This window comes from Poecile atricapillus, chromosome 2, assembly GCF_030490865.1.
Source record: "Poecile atricapillus isolate bPoeAtr1 chromosome 2, bPoeAtr1.hap1, whole genome shotgun sequence".
In the NCBI taxonomy this organism is placed as follows: domain Eukaryota; kingdom Metazoa; phylum Chordata; class Aves; order Passeriformes; family Paridae; genus Poecile; species Poecile atricapillus.
The window spans coordinates 36068572-36092475 of NC_081250.1; the positions used below are offsets into that span (position 1 = coordinate 36068572).

At 36.7% G+C, this 23904-nt stretch overlaps 1 protein-coding gene across 3 annotated transcripts in view; it reads right to left on the reverse strand.

Annotated features, from left to right (window-relative positions):
• TBC1D5 (TBC1 domain family member 5) overlaps positions 1 to 23904 on the reverse strand; it is a 315146-nt gene that overhangs the window by 19772 nt on the left and 271470 nt on the right. For 2 of the 3 annotated variants that reach the window (XM_058831806.1, XM_058831807.1), the window contains 2 exons: positions 20342 to 20505; positions 2742 to 2841 (listed from right to left, as the gene is read on the reverse strand). In XM_058831806.1, coding sequence (XP_058687789.1) covers positions 2742 to 2841; positions 20342 to 20505 — 264 coding nt within the window. Of the gene's footprint in view, positions 1 to 2741; positions 2842 to 6586; positions 6620 to 20341; positions 20506 to 23904 lie in introns of all 3 variants that reach the window. The other variant, XM_058831805.1, reaches the window with a different exon arrangement.

Genomic DNA, 23904 nt, shown 5'->3' on the forward strand with positions numbered 1-23904 from the left:
ATATATGACGGTTATGTCTGCAGTTAGAAGGGCAGAAGAAAACTGAGTACATCACAGAGTTACCTCAATTATTCAACTAAAATGCCAAATGGCGAGAAGTGAATTTTAATATCATCAAAAACAAGGAACACATGCAGAAACAAACATTTCCTGATTTTACCCACAGGATAAATGCTTCTGCTTAGAAAGCTGTGATTCACCAAATTTTAAAGGTCATAACATATTATCACCTCAACCTATCACTGTATCAAAGAGCACTAATGTGATGCTGCATTACAAATGTTTAAAAAGAGCAATGCCACATGAGAGTAGAGAGATGACCTTCCTTGTGGTAAATAATTTCTGAGCCCAGTGTTGGTACATCATATCCTGATACAATTAACACACTTGAAAAGACATCAAAATCCTGAAGAATTCAAAGGAGGACCACAAAAATGATCTGATCTGAAAAGTAACCCACAGAAAATGAAACGTACTCGTCCAGTTAGCAAAGACAGTGCTGAGAGATTACTTTATCACTGTGTATACGTAAGTTAAATGAGGATTTTTGACTTTTCTATTAAAAATGCTACATGAGCCAATAGCTGGGTGCTGAAGTCAGAAAAATTCAGCCCCAGAGGAAGCAGTAATATCCTTGAAGTTAAGTGTTCTGACAGTTTACAAGAGGAATGATATAACTCATCTGCTCTGCTCTTTCTGAAACAGAGCCAATTCATGGGTAAATACCTGGGGGAGAATCAGATCAGGTGCTCTAGCAGCCACCGCTAACTTTTCCCTTTAGAAATAACCAGATATGTTCTTGGGTTTTATTTTGCTGCCCTTCTCTGAAACCTTGAGCAGCGTATGGACTGCGGAGATAATTCTCAGGGGATGTTCTGTGATGCACCAGAGAATCTATTTTCTTGCACAGCCTGCTGGCATGTGCTGCATGGACAGACAGATTTCTGGTCAGATGGGATTTTGCACATCAGCAAGAATCCTGGTGGGTTTTTTTCCCTGCCTTCATGTGGGTCATCTGCTGGCTGATTTGGGCATACCTAAACTCATCAATTTGCCACAGGCGTAGAGGCTGTGAAGGCTGGTGGTGTCTCCATCTCTCTTGTGCTGTTTATCACTCATAACTGTTAATCTCTATAGGATATAAACACACTAGTGTAAGACGAATTTACAAAGTTAATAGTCCATGATGTTGACAAGACATGCAGGAATATTGTGAGGAAGTACAGGGAGTAGACATGGAAGAGACTATGCTAGCAGAGTGTTGCAGGGGTTTCACAACGCACCCAGCAAACTTTGCAGCCAAAGCTCTGTAAGGGATGGCTTTCCTTATCCTGTGAGGGTAACAAACAACTCCACAGTGCTCCTGGGAGACTACTGGCCCTTAATACTTTTGTTTCCAATATATTTGGGAAAAATAATTTAACACCTGGATACACAGATCACAGATCATATGCTTTCAGTTCATGAATCCACTGCTGAAAGGCAGACTGCTTTGAAGAGCTTTGCCTAGGTTTATTCTGATCTCTGGTGCAGCTATAGTTGGTGAAATGTTTATGCGTGGAACTGATACCCTTGCTAAACAGTCCTTGTCTTCTTTCCCAGAGGAAAGAAACTTCCGTTTTTCTTCTTGACACAGAAATCTTTTCCCCATCATTTCAGTAGCTAATAATTTATCCCTTCACTTGCTTCTAATCTCATTCTTAGTCATGTGCCTTCACAAAAGCAATACAATACATCAGACTAAAGCTGTCGGGGTTAGAGGTTTAGACTTGGCTTTTCAAGGCTGTGATTTGTAACCTTCAAACAATACAATATTTATAACTTTTCCTAGGCTTATAACAGTGGCTAGTAAAACACCCACATAAAAGAAAATACAAATACAATATGGTTTTCACTTTTGAACCTTCTGACCTGGCAAACTTAGATATCCCATTCTTAGTTCTACCCACTGAAAAATTCAGCTTCAATTAATTTTGTTCAGATATTGCAGGCCGTAAATATATCTGAAAACTATTGCAGTTTTGCCCTGATTTCTCAACAATGGAGCTTTTTCACATAACTAAATATACTAACATTTAGAGTTCAGTTCAACACCATTTAAAAACACCACTTTTATCAAAAATATTTACACTTGATCTGAGTGAAATTTTTTGTTTACTTTCTCTGATCTGTCTCAGCAATATGTAGGCAGAATTTTAGACTGGAGTATTTGCTGATTCTGTTCCCATGGTATTGACTTTTATCTTACTATATTTTTTCTATTCTGAGACAAATATTACAAACTATCCAGCCTACAGTAACATTTTAACATATCACGGGTAATCATAGATTATGAAAATGTTACATTTAATGAAAGTGTATATGAATCTTACACAACTATGCTGTACACAAAAAGTATCACTGTGGGATTCTTGAACTGCAAATGGACTTCAAGCCTGTAAGTTCACGTGGTTTGAGCTCCAACAAATCTCTTACAATACAAGAAATCAAAGGCATCTTTTTAAAAACAATTCTTTTTAGTATCATCACTGGCTATCCTACTCCCAAGTTTAAAAGAATGACAGAATAAAGATACAGTGGCTGGCAGCATCTGATAGAAAAACTGAGTACATCAATTCAGTCTTCATCATGGCTTATAAAATAATATGCACTGTACTACATAAATATTGTTTTAGTTCTAACACAAACACTGAAAGGGCTTTTGCAAAGATTTACAGGTTAATACAAGGTACTGCACTTACCAAGATGTGTGTTCATCATCTTTGCACAATATTTGCACATGGCTTCCAAATCGTTTAGCTGTCCTTGTAGGAATGAAATCTGGGCTTCTAATTCCTCCTCCTACAATTAAGATATTATTAGCATTAAAACCCCCAAATTTCTATAATACAGAGTAAAAGTAGTAGGTTAATCCTTGACATGCTTAGACCTCTTTCAACTTTTTCTATTCCTTTGTTCCTGGAAAATTTTGTCAATTCATGGAAATAGGGTTTGGTTTTAATATCTCAGTATATATTAGTACTACTGTTTTTCCTTCTAAAGAGTTAAATAAAAATCTGTCTACACTGACCTCAGAAAGGCTAATGATTCAGAATTCCTTTATAGATCAGCTACCTGGTTTTGCTCGTGCAAACACAGTATCACAACAATGGCTGAAAAAACTCACCAAATGAGAAAAATTCTAATTTCAGCCAAGTAATTTCCGCAGCTATTCCTTTGAAACCTTTTTTTTTTTTTTAAATTTTAAGACATATATTTCATGAGACCTAATATCATAGCTCAAGGATGCATTACCGCCATGTATTTTGGCACACTTATTTTTGTAAGACATCATCCTCTATCTGTATTTAATCCTATGCACAGCTAACTTCACTTTAAGACACAATTTTACATAATATTTAGGTGAAAACTATTTTAAACACACATACTATAAAGCAGTTACTCTAAATTATCAAGTTATGTTTAAAAAATATGCATCCAGTTTAGTTTAAAATAGGAATTAAAAAAAATAAATTATTTTCAGGTCCAGGAGAAGCATTAGTATCCAGCCACGTGCCCTATCTAAGTACTGGGAACTACTTTAGCTAAGAATTCTTCTTTGAATGCCCTTGTTTGCTGGTTTACAAATCCATCCAGTCTTGACTTTGAAGACCTTATTGCAGAGGAAGGTCACCAGTCCTTTGAAAAAATTCTTTCAAAGCTAAGTTACAAACATTATTAAGCAGGTTTTTATTTAAGTATGCAATTGAATTGAAGATATTCAGAGAAAGCCAAAGTAGCTTTTTAGCCCCGTTTTCCTTTGGAGCTTTGCAGTTCTATCATAGTCTTGTTTGATGGAGATCACTGAGCATTAGAGTGTGAATTACATTTTGAATGAAAAAAAGCCCCAAACAGATCAGCAAGAATAAATAGGATGAGTCAGTCTTGATTTAAAGGTGTAAGTGATCTTAAATCTCCATCAGAAACCAAGTCAGAACCTGGTAAAGGAAATTTTGCACTAGTATATCATAAATCCAAAAGCAATTGATGAATAAAAGGCAATGTAATGGTAGCATTTGCAAGACGTAGCAGTTATCACTTTTTACCTACATGTTTTTTCCTTACACCTAATAGATATTAATAGAAAATATTTTTTCCTTGCTATTTTTTTATATTATATACTCTCACCTTTCTCTTCTTATCCTCATACCTTGACCACTTAGACCTCAAAGGGATTGATTTCATTTGCCAATTTAGAGTTTTGAGTGACCTCATTCAAAGTCTGCAGTTCTGTCATGGCCTATACAAGCATATCTGCATTGACATTTCTATTCAAGGGATGTTCCTGCAGAAGACCTTTTCCTAGTACAAACAGCTATTGACTGCAAGAAATAATCTACCATAAATTTTAAACTGCCATTCGCACAGCAAGTACAGCTGTAAGATAGGGAAAGGTGACAATATTTGAGTATTCTTCTGTAAAATAACACAATCAAATTCTGAAATCATTATCCAGTAATTGAACTCCAGTTTATCTCCTACAGGTGAATAAGAACATTTAACTTCTTGTAATAAGTATTTCCATATCTCCTAGACTATTTTTTTTCTTATTCATAGATCAGAACTAAGTAAGTTGATCTTGAAATGCTTTTGGGCAGCTGAATCCACCTAAACAGAGTCTGAAACTGACCTTTTCAATTATACAACAGTACCTCTTCTCTTGGCAAGTGAGAGCAGTGCTGATTAAACTACGTCCCCTGTTCTTTCTGCTCGCTGGGATCCAGCATGGGGAGGAGCAGTATTCAGCAGACCCAGCAGGCACAAAGGAGGGAGCTGTGGTCAGGGAGTCACAGACAGTGCAAGAGGTCTCCTTCCCAAGCGGGAAATCCTGCACAAGGCTAAATGAACTTGTAGGTCCTGACTTATCTGGCACACGTGGGAAAGGAGTGCTGACAGTGGGATGGGCAAATAGGCAATACAGTTAACTTGGCACTTGACACACAAGAGGGCTTTTTGCACAATTAGACAACACTCAAATGGTGATGACTTGCTACAAGGTGCAACCTCCACCTCTGCTGTCACCAGCAGTACTGTAACAACCTCTGTGCAGGCTGACCTCCCTGATGGAGGTTTGCTCTGCTGTAGTTCCCCAGCAGCCAGTGAAGAGTTGTAAGTAGAAACCTGCGTGTTTTATTGCATTGGGGTGACTGACAGGTGATTGACAACATCTTTCCAGGAGTAAAACTTCATGTGACAGACAGGAAAGGTGCAACTAAGTCAAGATACAGTGGGAAGAAGGCATGCACTTATAAGAGGGAGGGAACAGCAAACTTGTGACTTCTGGCAGCAGAAGGGTTGCCCAGCGGTGCAGGGCCCAGGCAGCAGAAGGTAAGAACAAGCTCCCTCAGAGGAAGAATTCAGGTTAGACACTGCCAAGGAAAATTGATGAGTGGCAGTGTGTGGCTGATGACTCTTCCAGCCTGACTTGTCAGCTAGGGAGGTTTCTTGCTTGTGTGGAGCCTCAGCTTGTGGTGTTGCAAAAAACTGGGGTCACCTAATGTTCTGACCTTTTTCCTGCTTATTCATGTGTACACCAGAGACAGGGTGATGTGAAACCATTTTAGTTCAAAAGTGACTGTAGGGCCCCTGAGCAAGGGTGAATGCTGGTGGTGTTTCCCTTCAATCCTATGGCAAAAGGGAAAAGCCTGGAGAATAGCAGGTGTACCAGGGAGCCCACATATGATTACATACTTGGTGACATTAGCTGGGCTTCAACTATTTTGCTTGTGGCAAAACTTGATGAGGACAGACAACTCAGAGAACAGGTCTACCTGGAAAAGATGGGGAAGAAATCTTTGTGAAAAGACTTGCTAATCTAGAGGGGGAGGACTTTGCCACAGAACAGGGACCTAACTCAGAAATACATGAGGAATCAGCACATACAGACAAGGTAGGCAGAAGGTCCACTTGGCTGAGTAAGGAGCTTCTTAATGAACTGAAATGGGAAAAGCACATATGGAGGTGGAAATGGTGGAAATGGAGAGCACATGTGTGGAAACAATGACAGGAAACAAAGGACAGGTACACAGTCATTGTTTGGGCACATGAACAAAACTAGGAAGGACAAAACCCCATCTGGAGCAAAAATTAATGGGGACATTAAAGGGTAACAAGAATAATCTTGTGAGTACGCAGAGCAAAAGGAGATTCAATTCAATTGCTTGTTGAGGGAGATAAGACAATGACACATGATATAGAAAAGGCTGCAGGACTTGAATGTGTTTTTGCATCTCACTTAGGCCAACTCTGTTTCCAACCCCCTGCATGTACTGTTTGGGAAGGAGAGGAATGTTTGTGGAGGGGGGTGGGGGCATAAGCTGTGAATACCTGAAGAAGCAGTGTGTGTTCAAACACATGGAACCACATGGGATATACTTATGGGTGCTGAAAAAACGAACAGAGTGATTGCAACACCACTGGCTACCACCTTTGAAAAATCAGTGCTATTACAGAACAACCTTGATGACTGCAGAAACATAAATTTCACATACATACTAAACAAGAGTGAAGAGGCGTATCTAAGGAACTATACAATGGTTGGCCTCACCTTAGTCCTTGGAAAAATCGTGGAGCATGTCCTCTTGGAATCAATTTCCAACATGTAAAGGACAAGACAATAATCAAGAAAAGTCAACAAGGATTTACCAAGAGCAAATCATGCTTGACCAAGCTGGTTGCCCCCTGTGATGAAATGACTGGGCATGCAGATGAAGGGAGGGAAGTGAATGCAATGGAGTTTTACTTTAGTTAGGCTTTTTGACACATTTCCAAAAGCACTGTCACTTATAATATGTGATGTCACTTATAATATGATGATGTATAGGCTGAATGAAAGGATTGTAGGTGGGCTGGATTGTTCAGAATCCCAAGCTTAAAGAACAGAATCAATAGCTTGATGTCCAGTTGATGTCTGGAAATGAGCATAGTAACAAATGGACTGCTATGAAGACATTGTTCAGGATCTTCATCAATAGCCCAGATAAGGAGACTAAATGTACACTCAGTAGATTTTCAGATGATACAAAATTGGGAGGTGTGGCTGCTGGACTAACAGGTGGAACTTCAACTCACAAACACCATGAGACAGAGGAAGCCTAGGCAAGAGAAGCCTTTTTGAGGTTTCTGTTTTAGAAATTTCTGTAAGCATAAAATTCTGCACCCGAGAAGAAAAATCCCAATGTGCCATTGCAGACAGGGAAGGAACTTTTTGTTTTATACTTGCTGAAAAGGATATGGAGGCTACAGTGGCTGTTGAGCTGTTTATAATAAAGTTATCTTATTATTAATAATGTAAACAGTTGCACTGAGCTACATTATGAGCAATGTGGTCAGCAGATCCAGGAAAGTCATGACACACCTTTCTACTCAGTGCTTGTGAGCCCTCACCTTTAATAAAGCTTTTGGCCTGCAGTTCAAAGACTGAGAAATTGGAGAGGGCCCAGTGCAGAGCTGCTGTGAAGGCTACAGGTCTGGAGAAGAGGCTGAAGGAGCAGTGCTTGTTTATTTTGGTGAAGAGAAGCTCAAGGGGGATCTACTGGGAGCCTGTAAATACATGACGTGACAAAGATTATGGAATCAAACTCTTCACAGACGATATAGATGGCACTGTGGCTCAAGAACTGCCCCTTGGAAAGTTCAAATTGGTCATTAGGAGAATATTCTTTATTAGAAGAGTAGCGCAGCACTGGAATAGGTTACTTACAGAAGAGGTAGCTTCTATTCAAAGTCATTGACCTGACCCAATGCTAGTGATCATCTTATTCCAAGTAGCAGCTTAAGCAGAAGTCTCTTCTATACAACATTTCTAAGACTAACCTTTTCCCAGTACCTTTCAGAGGTTGCTCTGTACAGGTAAGCAGCAAAATCACAAAGCTCCTCAGGGAAAAAAGACCTTTTTTCAGTATTCTAACATTAAATTCTTTAGCAGTATTAGATGAAACAACTGATTCACAGACAGCATAGTACAGATGCTCTCAGTGCAGTATACATTGCACTTACCTCTAAGTGTAACTTTTCATTGTGCTAACAAAATGAGAAGCCTGGATACTATTTTTATTTAGTGTACATATAGCAGTGCTGATTTGATCTCTCTTATGTATGGACACAGACTTATAAACCCTTCAAACAGGCCAAACCTAAGTCAGGAGAAATTCAGTATGGTCTGGACCAACCTTTCAGCTGAAACTGCCTTTTCAACTGATCTGACACACACAGCACCAGAAACACGTGAATGATTCCAACTCATTCAACTAAAATACACTGTATAAAGCTCAATATTTTCTAATATTGGGAGCTGCATTATGAGGAAGAGAAGCAAATCAAGCAGGAAATCAAACCAAGGAATCACTGCATTAGACATTGGAGACCAATATCTGCAAATTTATGTACGCAATCTTGCAGAAAACAACTTAATACTTTCTGAAAATGCAGTTCCAGTGTTCTCAAAAAACTATTACACACCTTCAGCCTTGCAGATGATGTAGAGCCTTACAGATAACCATTAACATCTGGAATTTAACAGGAGAATGAAAAGGAAGTAGTTTATTTGTGATACTACATTGATTTACATTTCACTGACAATATTAACCAGGCTAGAATTTATGTCTCCAGTAAAACCAAGATTCTATTTGAGCACCTTCATATGCATTTCTCTAGCTATTTTCCTGCTCTTGGCAAGACTGAATCTGCAAAAGACTTGACTTACACTTATGTTTCTCATATTTGTCTTTCTTCTTATCCACATATAGAACTTTGCTTACATTGCTACATTTCCTTTTTATTTCCTTTTGCCATGAGAACTTACTCCTTTATGATTGATTTTTTGACATTTCTTTGCTATTTCCCCCCCAGTCTATACAGTTCTGGTAGTCTCCATTTGTCAAAAGCTTGTTCTTCTGCTTTTATTACCCTTCCTTTAATCTATCTTCTCACCTTTACAAAAAGAGCTATGGAAATAAATTTTTATATCCTTCCTTTTTTCCTCAGCTTGTAATGAGATCAGCGATGCCTCTCCCTTGCCCCATTTTTCATCAAATTTTACTGCATCACAAAAAAAGCTGTGAATAACAGAAAGTGGTCACTATAGTCAAGAACAGAAACTTTTACACTTTTGACATTGAAATCCTATCCTTGTACAGTTCATGGCTTTACAAGCTGCAATATGGTTTGCATAGGTAAGGGCACTGGAATTTGGTATCCTTTACAAGGTCTGATGACATACAGTTTTGGAAGAAGCCATTCTTTCTCAAAATTGCTTTTATCAGTTTAAACAAATTTTCTCCCAAATACGTGACATGTAACTTAGCACAGCATTATGGAAAATAGGGAATACAAACCCAGAAAATCAGGACTGTAATCCTTTCTTTCCATACAGTAATCCAATACCATACAGTTTTCAGTCTTGCTATTCAAGAGATCAAAGAAAAATTGTACTTTTGTCTGTTTAACCCATGTAGGAAAGTCAAGAAAGAGCAAACTCTGTTGTCAAAGCTTACAACAATGTATGTCCAAGCATTTAATCCATGAATGCTCAGAATGGCAACATTCCATTCATTTTAAATCTGAATCCTGAATAAGAATTAACCTGGCAGCACTACCAAGTGCTAAGTGCTGTGGAAAAGAAACTACCTTTGAAGAGAAGAGTATTTAAAGGTATTTAAGGTATTTAAGCACTAATTTTGAAATTTAAAACATAAAAAACCCCAAACAAACCAGTGACAGAACAGAGCTGGCAGAAGAGCCCAGTCTTCCTGTGGTCTATTCTGATGCTGGTCAATGATGGATTGGGTGAAGTGTGGAGAAAACAATGTGATGAAATAAATATGTAACAGTACTGCCCAGAATACTCTTCCACACTATACAGATTTGCACATCAGTGATGTCTTGAGCTCATGGTGGTGTGGGTTTTTTTTGTTGCTTGTTTGTTTTTTTCTGTAGTTAATAGCTACTTAATTTTCCCAGTCACATTTTCAGTTTTTTTTCACTATTCATTGTAAGAGCACTCAGGAAACATCCCATATCTCTTAGCAAATTGGAAGGGAAAATTAGAAAATAATTTTGATGAGGTATCAAAACAGTTAGAGGAAAATGATGAGAAAAATGAGATTGATACACAGAAATCCTGAAGTCAGGGACTTGCTAAGATCTTACCAGTACTTAAGTTCTTATTCATAAATTATACACAGAGTATACTTTTTATATGTTAATAGCAGTTTACAAGGCAAACAAGACTCAGATGCAAGGCATAAATTGTTTTCTCATTTAATTTTAAGCAAATTCCCCTGGAGTAAAAAGCAGTGGCTACTCCTTCCATTTTGTGGGAATTTATTTCATTTTCTAATCTAATAATTAAATGCAAGATTTAACCTTATAAACTTGAATCTGTGACAGCTGAATGTTGGTTGACACCCCCATTTTATGCCAGCCACAGAATAGTGTACAGCATATGCTGACATTTAAACCAGAAACCCCTCTTTCTGAGCACTGAATTACATACAGTGGAACTTAACCCAAGCTTTTAATTTATTTTATTTATGAATTTAACTTGTTGTTTAACTGTATCACTCACAGTCCCTCACGAGGACCAAGGCCTTACTCTGCTGGGTGCTGCACAAACATGAAGAAAAATCCCGCTCCCTGAAGGACTTCACGGAGTAAGCCAAGAGACAACAGATGGCTGGAGACACACATATGGGGAGGACATGGAAACAATATGGCTATATATTAGTCAGTCTTCTAGACATGGCTTCAGCATGGAGCCAAACTGTTGTTGATGAAAAGGTGGAATTTTGGAGGGAGTTTTCATAAAGCACTTATTTTACAGATGTTTAGAGAAACTTTCTTCTATGCAGAAGGGACTATGAAATGATCAGATGAAAGTGCACCAAGCACTTCAGAGTCAGGGGTGAAATGTAAATTGCCACTTTTACATTGAAAATTTTGGTACTTGTGAAATTTTTGCACAAAATGAAATTTTGTATATATTAATATATTAGCCAGGGAGGACATAAAGAAGTTCAGATACTATCTTCATATACTAATTCCTGCAGAAGTAGAGATTATCTGTTGATTTCCTGTGCTGAACCATTATCTGAGATTATTTATATGTCTATGCACTAATTGAAATATCCCCACACTTAATGTATTCCAAAATAACTCATCTTTTGTGTTCTGCACATCTTCACAACAATCTTCATAACTTTTATTATTTTGAATATATTTTCATAAATGTTGCACAATACTTTCTGCTAAATCCTACAAACTTGTATTTTATTCCTTTAGACAAAAGCAGAGCAAACATAAGCCATGATTTTATTTTATACCACTTTAACTCCTCCTTATGCTTTTTTTTTACACCATTTGACTCAGACTGCTATTCCAGTGTGGTATGAGATAGCTTAAGTAGGAATGTCTTTCTTCCCTTTTTTCTTGTATATTCTTCAAAATTTCTTTCAATTTCACTAGTGTAGTGTAGTGCTAGTAAGCATAGATGTTCAGACTTTATATTTAATTACTGATAGTAAGTATACTTACTGATAGTTACATACTTATTTCAGTGTTTTTCTAGATCAGAGCCCTTAAAGCACAAGTAGGTTCTATGTCAGATTAGAGAAACCTTTTTTTTTTTTTAAAATCTCTTTTCTCCTCTATCTTATCGTTATTTTGACCTGTTGCTTTCCAGTTTTGCTTTCTGATAGTACTGTATATCAAAATATATCAGAGGACATAAGAGTAAGCACAAATGAATTAGGCGAACAGCGATCCTAGAAGTCTAGGTTCCAAACGTAGTGCTGTCAAAGTTAAAACACTTCAGGGTACAATGCAACCTCTTCTGCTCAAAGGAGTAAATTCAGAAGAGCAGCTACCTGTTTTAAAACCTGAAACAGAACTGCCACTGCCAAATCTTTTGTGAAAATCTGTGACAGCCCTCTGAAAGGGGTGGAGGGAATAGGACTGAGAAGAAATAAGAAAATGAAGGAAAGGCCAACAAAATATCCACTGTGACTCCAAGGAGCCAAGCATAACCAACATAGGTTATGTACCAACACAACAACAACAACAAATTATTTGGTTCAGAGGGCTCAGATTGAATATGAGTATCAAAGATAAGAAAAGAATTTTATAACATAGATAAAAATGTTCAAGTAGAATGAAACCAAGACAAATTTGGCAATAAATTAAAATGCTAGAAGGCATTCACCTGGAAAGGCACATATTTTTGGGAATTAGTACAATCCCCTTACTTCCTTTGTGTGCTGTTTGTAACAACACAGTAAGGGATGGCATCTCATGATGCTTCTCCAAGCTATGCACACATAAACAGAACAAAGAGATTATAATCAAGGATTAAAAGAATAAGAATTTCAGCCTTTCTATACTCAACATTCCCCCTCAAAACAGAGAATAAGCCCCAAAAAAACTGAAAGGGGCTGCAACTCGGATTCTGTATAACAAATAACCCAGGAACTCTCTCCCAGCATCCAAATTTCTAGCATTCTAGAGTTAGCATTTGTTGAGGAGACCCACACTTTCAAAATGCAAGAAAAAATATTTTACTGCATTATGTATCTGTAGCTTTCTTGAAGAAAAAAGAATTTGTGGTCAATTATTTCTCTTCTTCCAAACTAGAATAACTCTCCTCCTCCTTGCTCCCTAGGTTTTAGGAGTTTACATGTTTATTTATTATTCTCTAAAAATAAATAATATTTATTTTTAATAGATATTTATTTATAAACTCTACCAAGATTGGTGACTTTGAGGCAAAATAGCTGCTTTATTGTGTTGATGTATGATTATCAATTTATATGATTTATTTTCTCTTAAAAAAAAGCTACAAGCACATAGAAATTTGGAAGAAAATGATAGCTGGTGCCTCAGAGGATCTCCTTACACCCTGACAAATATATTTAATTTCAATTAAAGTCCTGAAAATAGCTGAAACTCTGGCTAACAGCTTCTAATCACCAGGTCCTGCTGCTGAATTTCCATCTTAAACAGTTCAAAGTCAATTTGCCAGTCTTGCGCTGTTGGAATTAGCTTAGTTTGACACATCCCACCTTGCCTGGAGACATTAGTGCCAAAGGACCATGGGCTTGGAAATTTTTCAAAGCAGCTCCCACTGTTGAACCTATTATTGGAACAGCTTCTAGGTGCATCAGCCTCACTGTTCAGAGCTAGAAATCAGCAACTGTACTACTGGAGCATGAGAGGATTTGTTTTCATATAATCTGGGTACATTTTCCTCTTAAAAAGATTCCACTTGTGTGGTCAGACAATTTTTCCTTAGCAAGAAGATGGGAAGGATAAATACAATTAATGGAGAAAACTCCTGCCTGGAGACAAAGAAAGCAGGAATGGAAAGAAATCTCCTCTGCAAGCAGACACAAGACACAGGAGACTTGTCCACCTGCTGCTTGCACAAGTCCACCTGCTGGCACTGCACTGTGGGATGGCTGAAAGACAGTTTAAAAAGTGAAACCATAAAAATCTGCAAGATCCATGGAATGCAAAAAACTGGGCATAACTCATTGTGGATGGGTAGGCACCGAACAGCTGAGAAAATGTGTAGTATTCCACTTGGTAAGGGAATAGATAAGAGCAGAAAGAGCTGTAGGGTACTAGAAATTATCCCTTTGCTGATAAAAGGCTTCTCTCAGTGCTGCTGTTGAGATTGTTGACTTAAGAATATTGGAAAATTTCTCCTGAATAATAAAACTCATATATTAATTTAGTTGGTATGGCTGTAAGCATTTTGGAAATAATTATAAATAAATACATAGGCAAATGAGATTCCCACTTCTTCCAATATGTTTCACTATCACATCTGAGGGACTTTCTGCCCATCCATTACACACATTGCTGGCCTTTAAGACTGCATAAGCCCACTGTGGCAAATGTAAGAGAAATGTGAGCATGGAAACACTAATATATTTACTTGAACCTTACTGAAAGAGTTGATTAGGTGTTCTGTACTTACATAATTATGCTTCTTGAATTTGCTGCCTGAAAAAGCTTTTTAATACACACAGTTCAACATACACAGTCCTTTATGAAGAACTACCAAAGCACACCCTTTTTTAAACTCAATACTCACTTAAATTCTTTTTAAGCATCAGTTGCAAAATAGTTTCACTAAATCTTCCTCTGGTCAGGCTGGATGTATTTGAACTTCGCTATTATTCCTATCATGATTGAGTATGTAGAGCAGAGCAGGATTATTTATTTAAAGGTTTTAGAATCTCTAATTTTTCAGAGTTTAAGGAAGGTAAAACATAAGTATAGTGATTATGTAGGGGCTATAAATATACACCATTTATACTACATTGTTAAAACAACAGAAGTACAAGTCTTGTTGTTTTTATAGGGAATTGTTTGATTTAATGAAACACAGACAAAAATAAGAATCAAGCTATTAAATGCATAGCCACAACCTATTCCAGTGGGAAAAAAAGTCTTCCAAACACAGAAACTCTTTCTGCTCAAAAAACTCCCTAATAAAACAACAGCCTGGTTTAGAGCCATGTGTCTCATCCGCATCCATGTTTTTGTTAAGAGTTCAGTGCAGGTCTCTCAGCTCTGCACAGAAATGGGCAGTAATTTAGTAATTTCATGGTGTTATCTTAAAAGAGCAGGATGAAGAGATGAAATTCCTACTGAAAAGGAAAATGGGGCAGTTCAAGCCACCAACACAGACCCTCTGGTATGTTTTTCTTTGCCACTGGGATGCTGAAACATTAAGTTCATGATTAATGTATGGAAAGAGGATGGACAGAGCAAGTCCTGTACATCTGCTGGTAGCATGACTGCTGTGAAGTGAAGCATCACACTTCTTTTGTCCTCAGTCACTTCGATCCTTTTGTAAACATTGCTGATGGTCCTACCCATTCATAATTTTGGTAATTTTAAAATCTTTTCTGACAGTTTCAAAGGGCTGCCCAATAATTTTTAATGTTCTTCCTGCCTTTTTTCAAGTGTTATCATTCTGTTCCTGTGAAGAAGTTACTGGAAAGTATTATTTAGCTACATGTATTTGAATCTTTTGTAACAGAGAAATATAAGTTTACACTGACATTTAAAAAATATTCCAAATGGCCCCACAGCTCTGTTCTGTATACATGTTTATTGCTTGCAATAAGACAGAAAAAGCACTGCAGAGCCTCTTGGGTTTTTATTTATTTTTTTAAATTTTTTTTCCCTAAGCAATTAGCTTCCTGTTTTTATCACAGTACAGTTTCTTTTCCCTGAAATGAATCACTCCAAAAAAGATAAGGAGCAAGCTCTAGGATTCAAAGCTGCCATTCATGCATACAGCTGTTGCTTTACTAAATTATAAGAAACTTGCAAGTATTTTTAATAAAAACTATAAAAGGCAACTTATTTTTTCTTCTACTGTTTTCAGCTCCTTCATTTGAGTTACAGGATGTTGTGTAAGCCAGAGGAAGGCAACCAAGAAAAGAACCATACTTGCAAAATATCTCAGAGGTTTTTTTATGAACCCTGTTCACGTGACCTGTCAGCATTTGAAATTTAATATTCTTTTAATCTAACCCTAAAATTAGACAAGCACTAAAGTATTAAATAAATTGCATTTGGTTTTGTGTCTGAATTGACCTGTCACATCAGAATAAGGAAGACATATGTCCTCCAGTACTAACAACACTTAAACATTAAGGCACTAAAGTATTTTAAGCTTAATGACATTGAGAATCATCAACATGTTTTTAACTTTAGGCCTAACAAACCAAATATACTGATCAAGAATTGGCTGATGTACACAGACTAACTTTTTCTGGGCACATGTTATGATGCTTAATGAAAAAAGGACATTTCATCATAGCATTTGTACTTCCAAATAAATGTTTGGCATTGGTAAGGCTGAACTGACAAGTACTTTGCTTAAAACAGTCTAAAGAAATTTAAAAAGTAACAGTCATGGAAAATATATATGGTAATAAAAACCATCTCCAAGATGTGTACCATGCACAAAAGGCATGTTCTTCTTCAAAGGAATTCTTGCCTACATGGTTTTCTTTGTGCAGCCTAGCATTTATTTTATTATCTCTTTGGTTTTCATATACCACTTCTTTTTTTGTATGTTTGTATGCTTAAACTCAGGCTCTTAAATCACTACAGCAGATGCCTACTTAATTGAAAATAATGACATACATTAATTTTCTAACCTGTAGGGGTACTCATAACTAACTTCAAATCAGTCAGACCAGCTACGAAAACCACCAACAGTAACAGTTGTTTATACATGCTTGTGGGGACAATAGCACATGTTGTCAAATTTGATTTAATTAAAAAGTCTGTGCAGTCAAAACCAGCAAAATGTATGATACTTTTGTTCAGGATATTTTTGTGAAGAAAAAAGGATTCTGATTGACCTTGTTGGTAAATTACTTTAGTAAAGAAAATAAACTGCTCCAGATTTTCCTTAGAAATGTTTCCTTCTTGGGAACTTTTTAACTAATGTATTTTCCAAATGGATAATTTGATTTTTCTTAAGTTGAACTCTTTTATGTAGAAATTACTTATTAGTACACAAAGTTTCTCTGAATCAAAACTTTATTTTCAGTCAAATGCACATTCTTCTAATTTGTTTTTTTATGAAAGTTTAAAAAATGTGTATATTTTTTGACCCAGAAGTTTCGTCTCTGGCACATCTCTATGTCTGAAAGCAATTTACAGAATATTCTGCCAGAAACTGGAACCAGCCTACCATATTTGCCAGAATCAACATCTAAGCAGCTTTGCTATTTGCTAAAAAGAGGGGTAGAGTTTCTTTAATGGTTGCTGGAGACATAAATGAAACATAATGAGAAATAAATGGACCACAAATGCACCCTTTTTTACAACTGCACTGAAAAGTAGAGGGCAGTAGGCAGGCTGAGTAGGCAGAGGAAATTTTGTAGGACTTTATTCCAGCAAGACTGAGCCATTCAGAAGATAGTGGGCATTAGAGTACATTACAGATTAAAAATTCCTGTGTTTGTTTATGGGAAGACAGTTCCAGAAACTGCTGCTTAAGTTATTCCTGTCAGAAAGCCACAAAGGATACGAAGGAGCAGGGAACCATCTCAATAATGGGTACAAAAGAGGCTTCCAAAACCTTTTGGTGGACCTCATATTAATATACAGCTTTGTGCCACTCAACAATAATGTCAAAAACATCAGCATGCTATGGGCTGCCAAAACATGAACTGATATTGTGCATTCAGCCCTGAGGCTGTAGATTCATTTCTTTAACTAAATAAAACAGGGGACATCTGTTTCTGGTAACAGAAATAAAAAAGTCACTCCACTGATCCTTGCATCTGAGGGGAAAAAAATATGTAGAAGAATAAATACAACCCAAATGTTACTAACCTTAAGAAGTTCTTAGCCTGAGAAATGGACACATTCCTGGAGGCAATGAAACAAGTATCAATTTTGATCATAACTCTCACAGATAAAGCCCAACTTGTTGGACTGGCTTTAGGAAAGAAGAATTTGGACATGTCACATTCCTCTGTGAGAGTTTATCATCTTCTCACAGAATCCCAGAATAGCTGAGGTTGAAAGGGACCTCAGAAGCTCATCTCGCCCAAGCTCATGCTCAAGAAGGGCCACCAAGCATAGCTGGCTGCCTAGGATTAGTGTCCAGATGGCTTCAGAATATCTCCAAGGATGGAGAATCCATGATCTGCCTGGGCAACCTATGCCAGTGCTCAGCTGCTCGCAAGAGCAAAAAAAAGAAAAAGTTTCCTTGATGATCAGACGGAGCCTCCTGTGTTGCAGCTGGTGCCCGTTGCCACTGGTCCTGTCACTGGGCACCACTGAGAAAAGCCTGGCTCTGTTCTCTTTATATCCTCCCTCCAGATATTGATTCACACTGCACACTGGAGAGATCCTCTCTGAGACTTCTCTTTTCCAAGCTAAACAGTCCCAGCTCTCTCAGCCTTTCCTCACAGGAGAGATGCTCCAGTCCCTTCATCACCTTTGTGGCCCTTTGCTGTACTTTCTCCAGTATGCTCATGTCTCCCTTGTACTGGGGAGCTCAGCGTTGGACACAGCACTCCAGGTACACTCTGTGACAATGACAGACCTGTCCATCCCATGACACTATTACAGTAATACCCTCTGGTCTGTGAAAATGACTTATTTTAACTGCAGGTTAAAGGCTGTGTTTTTGTGTATGCATTCCATTTCCACTTTGCTTGGAAAGGGGTTATATTAGAAATACAAGGATGAAGAGAAAATAGATTATCTTTCATCTGCCACACTAAGAATATCTGATTTTAAAACTATCAGTTTATAAAGAGATTGATGCATGGCAATGTTCCAACAACGGTAATTTCCCTAATACTTAACAACATAATCTGTATAATTTTAAGATAAAAATGTAAAGCAGTTCAGTTTGATATATAAAACAACGTGGATCCATTATATTTTCAAGACTTCTGCTTCCAGAAAACAGCTGTAAATGAAGCAACTGTACAACTCCAGAATACTGATGCAACTACTTTGGGACCTCAGGACAAACTCTTTGAGGTCTTCTACTCTATGTGGAAAATGATGTACTGTGAAATTTACAGGAAAACAAAAACCAAACATCCTCTTGTGCAACACAAAACAGATTTAAACAAACCTTTTCCTCTTGGATCTGCTACAAATTCCATTTGCCTATATTAAGGGTCAGTCAAAAACTGAACCCAAGGAAATGGATTTTCATAGCCTGAAACCTTTTCTTGCCATTTAGTCATAAAATGCTAAAATATAAATTACATATCACAGTTCAAACAATTATTTTGAAAATTTATGCCCTGATTTATCATGATTACCAATCCACTAAAAATTACCATAGGAACAACAAATCTGTTATAATGCATAATTATTTATCCAAAATTATTCATGAAAACATTAATATAATATCCCAAATTTGGGACATTTTTTACAAAAAACCCGATGCTAATAATTAATGGATTTTAATTGAGTATGAATATATAATGGTGAATTCTCCTGTAGTCTATTAGAGGACTAAGGAGGAATTATTCTTCCACTATACTGGTGCAAAACCCTCAAGTTTTGGCCTGGATAAAAGTTGAAAATGAAAGCTGTATTTAGATCTTGTTAAGCCACATAAACAGAAAAGTTCAATATTGCTGTATTTATTTTTCTTCAACTGTGAGGAAAAGCAGAAAGAAATGAAATTGTTGTTTTAGCTTTAAATGAAATTCAACGTGTTTTAAATGGTCACAAACCAAAATTATAGCTTCTTGTTGACTAGCCACAAAACACAGCTTTTCTTTAGACAACAGTAAAGCATTTGGAATAAGAATTAAATACTCTCATTCAGTGAACAAAAACTGAACAAAGTTGCACAAAGTTGTGCATTTCATTAGAACGTTTTGAATATCAAATTGAAAACATGATGTGACTATTAATAAAGATTCTGCTGTTTAAAGTAAAAAGCAATGAGAAGTTCAGATGAAATTTCTGTGCAATATTAGCAACACCTGAAGAACACTGTAATTGAGATCTGGTATTACAATTCCTACATATTGAAATCAAAAGGCCCACATTTCTGAAAAATGAATGGAGAAAAGCACTGTGCCTTCACCTTACAAAAAATACAACTTATTACATCTACTATGTAACTGATCTTGTCAGCAGAGAGACAAGGGGAAATGTGTCTAGAGAAAAAACAAGAATCCTCATGTTCCATGGCATACGTAGTATCAAGGTAGAGCTCCTAAAATATCTTGGATGGGATGAGAATTTCTTTGGAACATACCCATGATAAGAGCTGATTTTCCTGGATGAGAACAATCTGTTTAAATACTAGCTTCTTGTGACCAAATGGAAGGTCAGAGCTGCGCAAGAAATAGAACTGTGACTGCAGACTACAGATGCTACAGACACTGGGAAACCTCTGATGTATTAAGGAATATCAGGGACAACAGATGGACATGTTTGGATCTGCTGAGCATTCAAGCTTCCCACTGAAGTGTTTATTAACTTCAGGACTACAGCAAAAGTCTAAAAAGGAAAGAATCTTACAGGACTTCTCTCGTCTTTCTCAGAGGCAACAGGTACTTTCACAGTTTCATTTCAAGCAGGATAACAGGATGGAAGCCATAATGGAGTCATAATGTGTCACTCAACACAAAAAGTTTAAATAGCTTATTTTTGCTTTGGCCATTAATGCATGCTTAGGGAAACACCTCCAAGTGCAAATGCTCAATGTATGGAAGAAATAAGCGTCTCTAATGAATAATGCAGTGTGACATTAGAATAGCTTAAAGAAGATAAAAGAACCCACCGACTCTTTTCTGCTCATAGTTTTGCTTTGGGAACGTGAGCGGGAGATGGTGCTGAAGAAAGAATCCTTTTTTGATGCAGACAAAGGTGGAGATCCTGTAAATTCACGTCCTCCAGACAAGCTCTCTATGCTTGGAGATGAACTGATGTTTTTTGAACTTTGGCCTGTAAAGCAAGTATAAAAAACCAAAACATTTAATCAATGGGCATTTTCTTTTCCCACAAAGACTTCCTTGTCTTAATTGACATTGATTGAGAGTCACAGACAGCCCAACACAGAACGAAATGTTGAAGTGTGTCAGCATGCACTGAAGGACCGTTCTCACATAGAACTTAATTTCTGTATGAGAGAAGAACAGAAAATCTTTGTGTATATATAGATATATACACAAACATACACTAGTACAAACCTATATCTATATATGTGCTAAATGATGTATGTATATTATATATATGTATACATACATATACACACACATACACACACACACACATATACACACACACACACACACACACACATATATATATATAAATATCACCTCAATATATGCACCCTAATATATCCACAGACTGAGGAACTTCATGCCCTGTGTGCCAAAATGAGCAAAGTACCATCTCATAATAAAAAAAATTAAAAAAATCTGATGTCATCAACACTACAATGGAAATAGTTTTTTCCATCTATAAAATTTGGCAAAGAATGCTAACCACAAGAGCTTCAGATTCCTAAAGTGGGTTGGACATTGAATATCTAGATCACAATATTTAGACTTTAAACAGGGAAAAAAAATAAGTTAAGTTTGGAAATGAACGTAAGTTCTCATGCCTCAAATTTTAATGCCATCTCCACCTAACAGACACTTTGATGAAGTCTACTTAATATTTACTTATAGTCATCTCATGGAGCTTTTGAAAAGAATCCAGCATTGTCCATTATCATAGTGAAGACTACTGGGGAGAAGACTGGGTTGGTCCACCATGGCAGTGTATGTATCAGGCAGCCTCTGATAAGGACCATCTCTTCTAGTTGAGGCTTACAATGTGTTTTCAAATATTTAAATTAAAATTTTGTTTTCTTTAGTTTCAGGAGGGGGAAAAAAACCAACCCCAGTATGTCAGTTTTCATCAAATTTCATTAAGAAAATACTGCCTTAGGACAGGTGCTAGTTTAAAACATCTTTTTATCATGTGTATGATGAAGTCAAGCTAGAAAGACTCAATGAAATCATAGAGTTTTCCATTTTGGAAAAAAGTTAAATAGCACGTAAAGCTAATGCTCAAGAATTCTCTCTGGCTCTTGTTTCATGGTTATTCTGATAAGAGGGTTTATGTTCTTTTTCCTTTCCTCTGTTTTGATGTGCTTTCATGCTACCATCTATAGCATCAAGTATGATCCTGGCAATTAAATCATTCTCATTTTCTTAAGGGAATAAATACAGATTTATTTGAAATACACTTTTTGCAAGGAGACTGTTAAATGCAAAGAGACTGAACTAGCAAAGAACAAAACATCACATGTGAATAAACAGACCTTAAATGACAAAACCCAAAAAAGGATCTGAACATTTTCTAGAAGAAAACTCGTATAAATTGCTTCCCACCTTGTTCTTGATTCTCTGTTGCTTTATTTTGCTCACCTCTCCTATAACTCTCCTACATCTTATGCCCTGCTTCTCATGCTTCTGTAAACCTTCCTGTCTGCCTCCATCTCTTCTTCAGATCCCTCCACACTCCCTCTTCTGCAACTTCTTATTCTAACTTCTTTCTTTATATATTCTTTACTTCCCACCAATTCCATTCAACTGGATTTTTCTATTTCTTCACAGTCCTCCTCCAGGCACTTACTACCTACCATCTAGTATGAGGAGTTTCTTTAAAAGTGCATGAGACAGAGGCTGTTGCAGATCTCACTTTATAGAAAAATGGGATATGCATTAATCAAGTACACTGTAAATAATTCTGGAGATGAAAAAGGAGAAAATACTGCATGGCCAACAGCAGAAATAATTCAGTTGCAAGGAAATGCTTAGAAAATTTCTAAGTTTAGGATAAAATCATGTCACTTGGCAACATCATTGTCCTTACACTTGCTTTTATGTAAGAAAAAGACATTTTATGCATTTCATAGTGGCAATTTACAATGGAAGTGTACTTTTGCAGTATGTAAACTTAAAAATAGTTTTGGAACAGATGGAATCACATATTTTAGCAAATAAAGCATTTATAAAAGCAGTTCACGCAGCTAAGCAAGAGCAGCCAATATAAATGCTAAACGTAAAAAATATCTATTTGGTGGACAGGGTAAAGTGCAAGAGAAAAGTATTTATTAAGTATGTATCAGATTAAATAGTCTCTCTTTACCATTCCAGTAATAAGAAGATATATTCCCCATAGGGTCAAGATTAAAACAAAGAAAGAAACAACGAGTGATGTGCATTTTTCACATAGTCTGCACTGTATGGCCTGGACTTAACAGACTTCACCTTCAAATAAGCAGATGATGTGGTAAAAATTCACAGATAATATTGAGAGAAGAACACTTTAAATATATTTGAGGAACCCACACACATGAAATTATAGTTTGGTAAAACAATAGAAAAAAATGGTGTGTGAAGATTTTTTTTTTCTATATTCTGTCTTTCAGGTCTAAGGAAAAAAATGTCAAAAATATAGTAAGAAATTGAAAAGACAGAGAAGCATCCTTATGGCCACTGCAAACAGCTATTCTTCAAAAAATGGATCACAGTTCAGAGGAACAGAATATGCAACTACTTTCATAACCAAAGAAGATTTTGTGGATAGAATAATACAGCTGTTCTAAAAGGGAATTTGCTCAAATAACACCAAGAGCTTTGAACAGTCTGGTTCTTATGGCCTATAAAATATATCATTAAAATAAAAAATAAGAGCAATACAAGATCTAGTTAAACTAAGACACAGATACAGTAAACCAGAAGTTATAAAATACTATATCGGTTTGATATCCAAGTAAGAAGAAAGATTAGGATGTAACTGATCCTTCTGCATGAATAAGCAAATCTGGGGAAATTATAATTAAGAAGCACTACTTTTTATTCTGCATCCAACCCTGTGAACAGTGCTGTGACATGGATTATTTGAGGATATAATTGAGAATTAAGACAGAAACACCAGAACTTATGAATAATTACAGTGTGTTGCAACTCATAAAGCAGAATTCTTGGATTGTGATAGGCTTTTCTAATTTCCAGAGGAGTCATTGTTTTTACAACTGTAAATAAGAAAGCTGAAAGACAGGTCACACCACTTGTATCTGTTTTCCTTAATGTGGGGGGGAAAAAAAAATCTCTATCATTTTCCCAATACAGAAATTTAATGAATCACAGAATATTCTGACTTGGAAGGGACCCACAAAGATCACTGAGACCAAATCTTAAAGGAAGCTGCTGCAACAACATTTATCTGAGTCACCATGTTGCTTCTGAAATCCTTCATATGTATCATGTATGCACCGAGGCATTAACAGCCCTCACACCACCTTGGAAACAACACTGTAGCACCAACACCAAGATTTGGGGATCT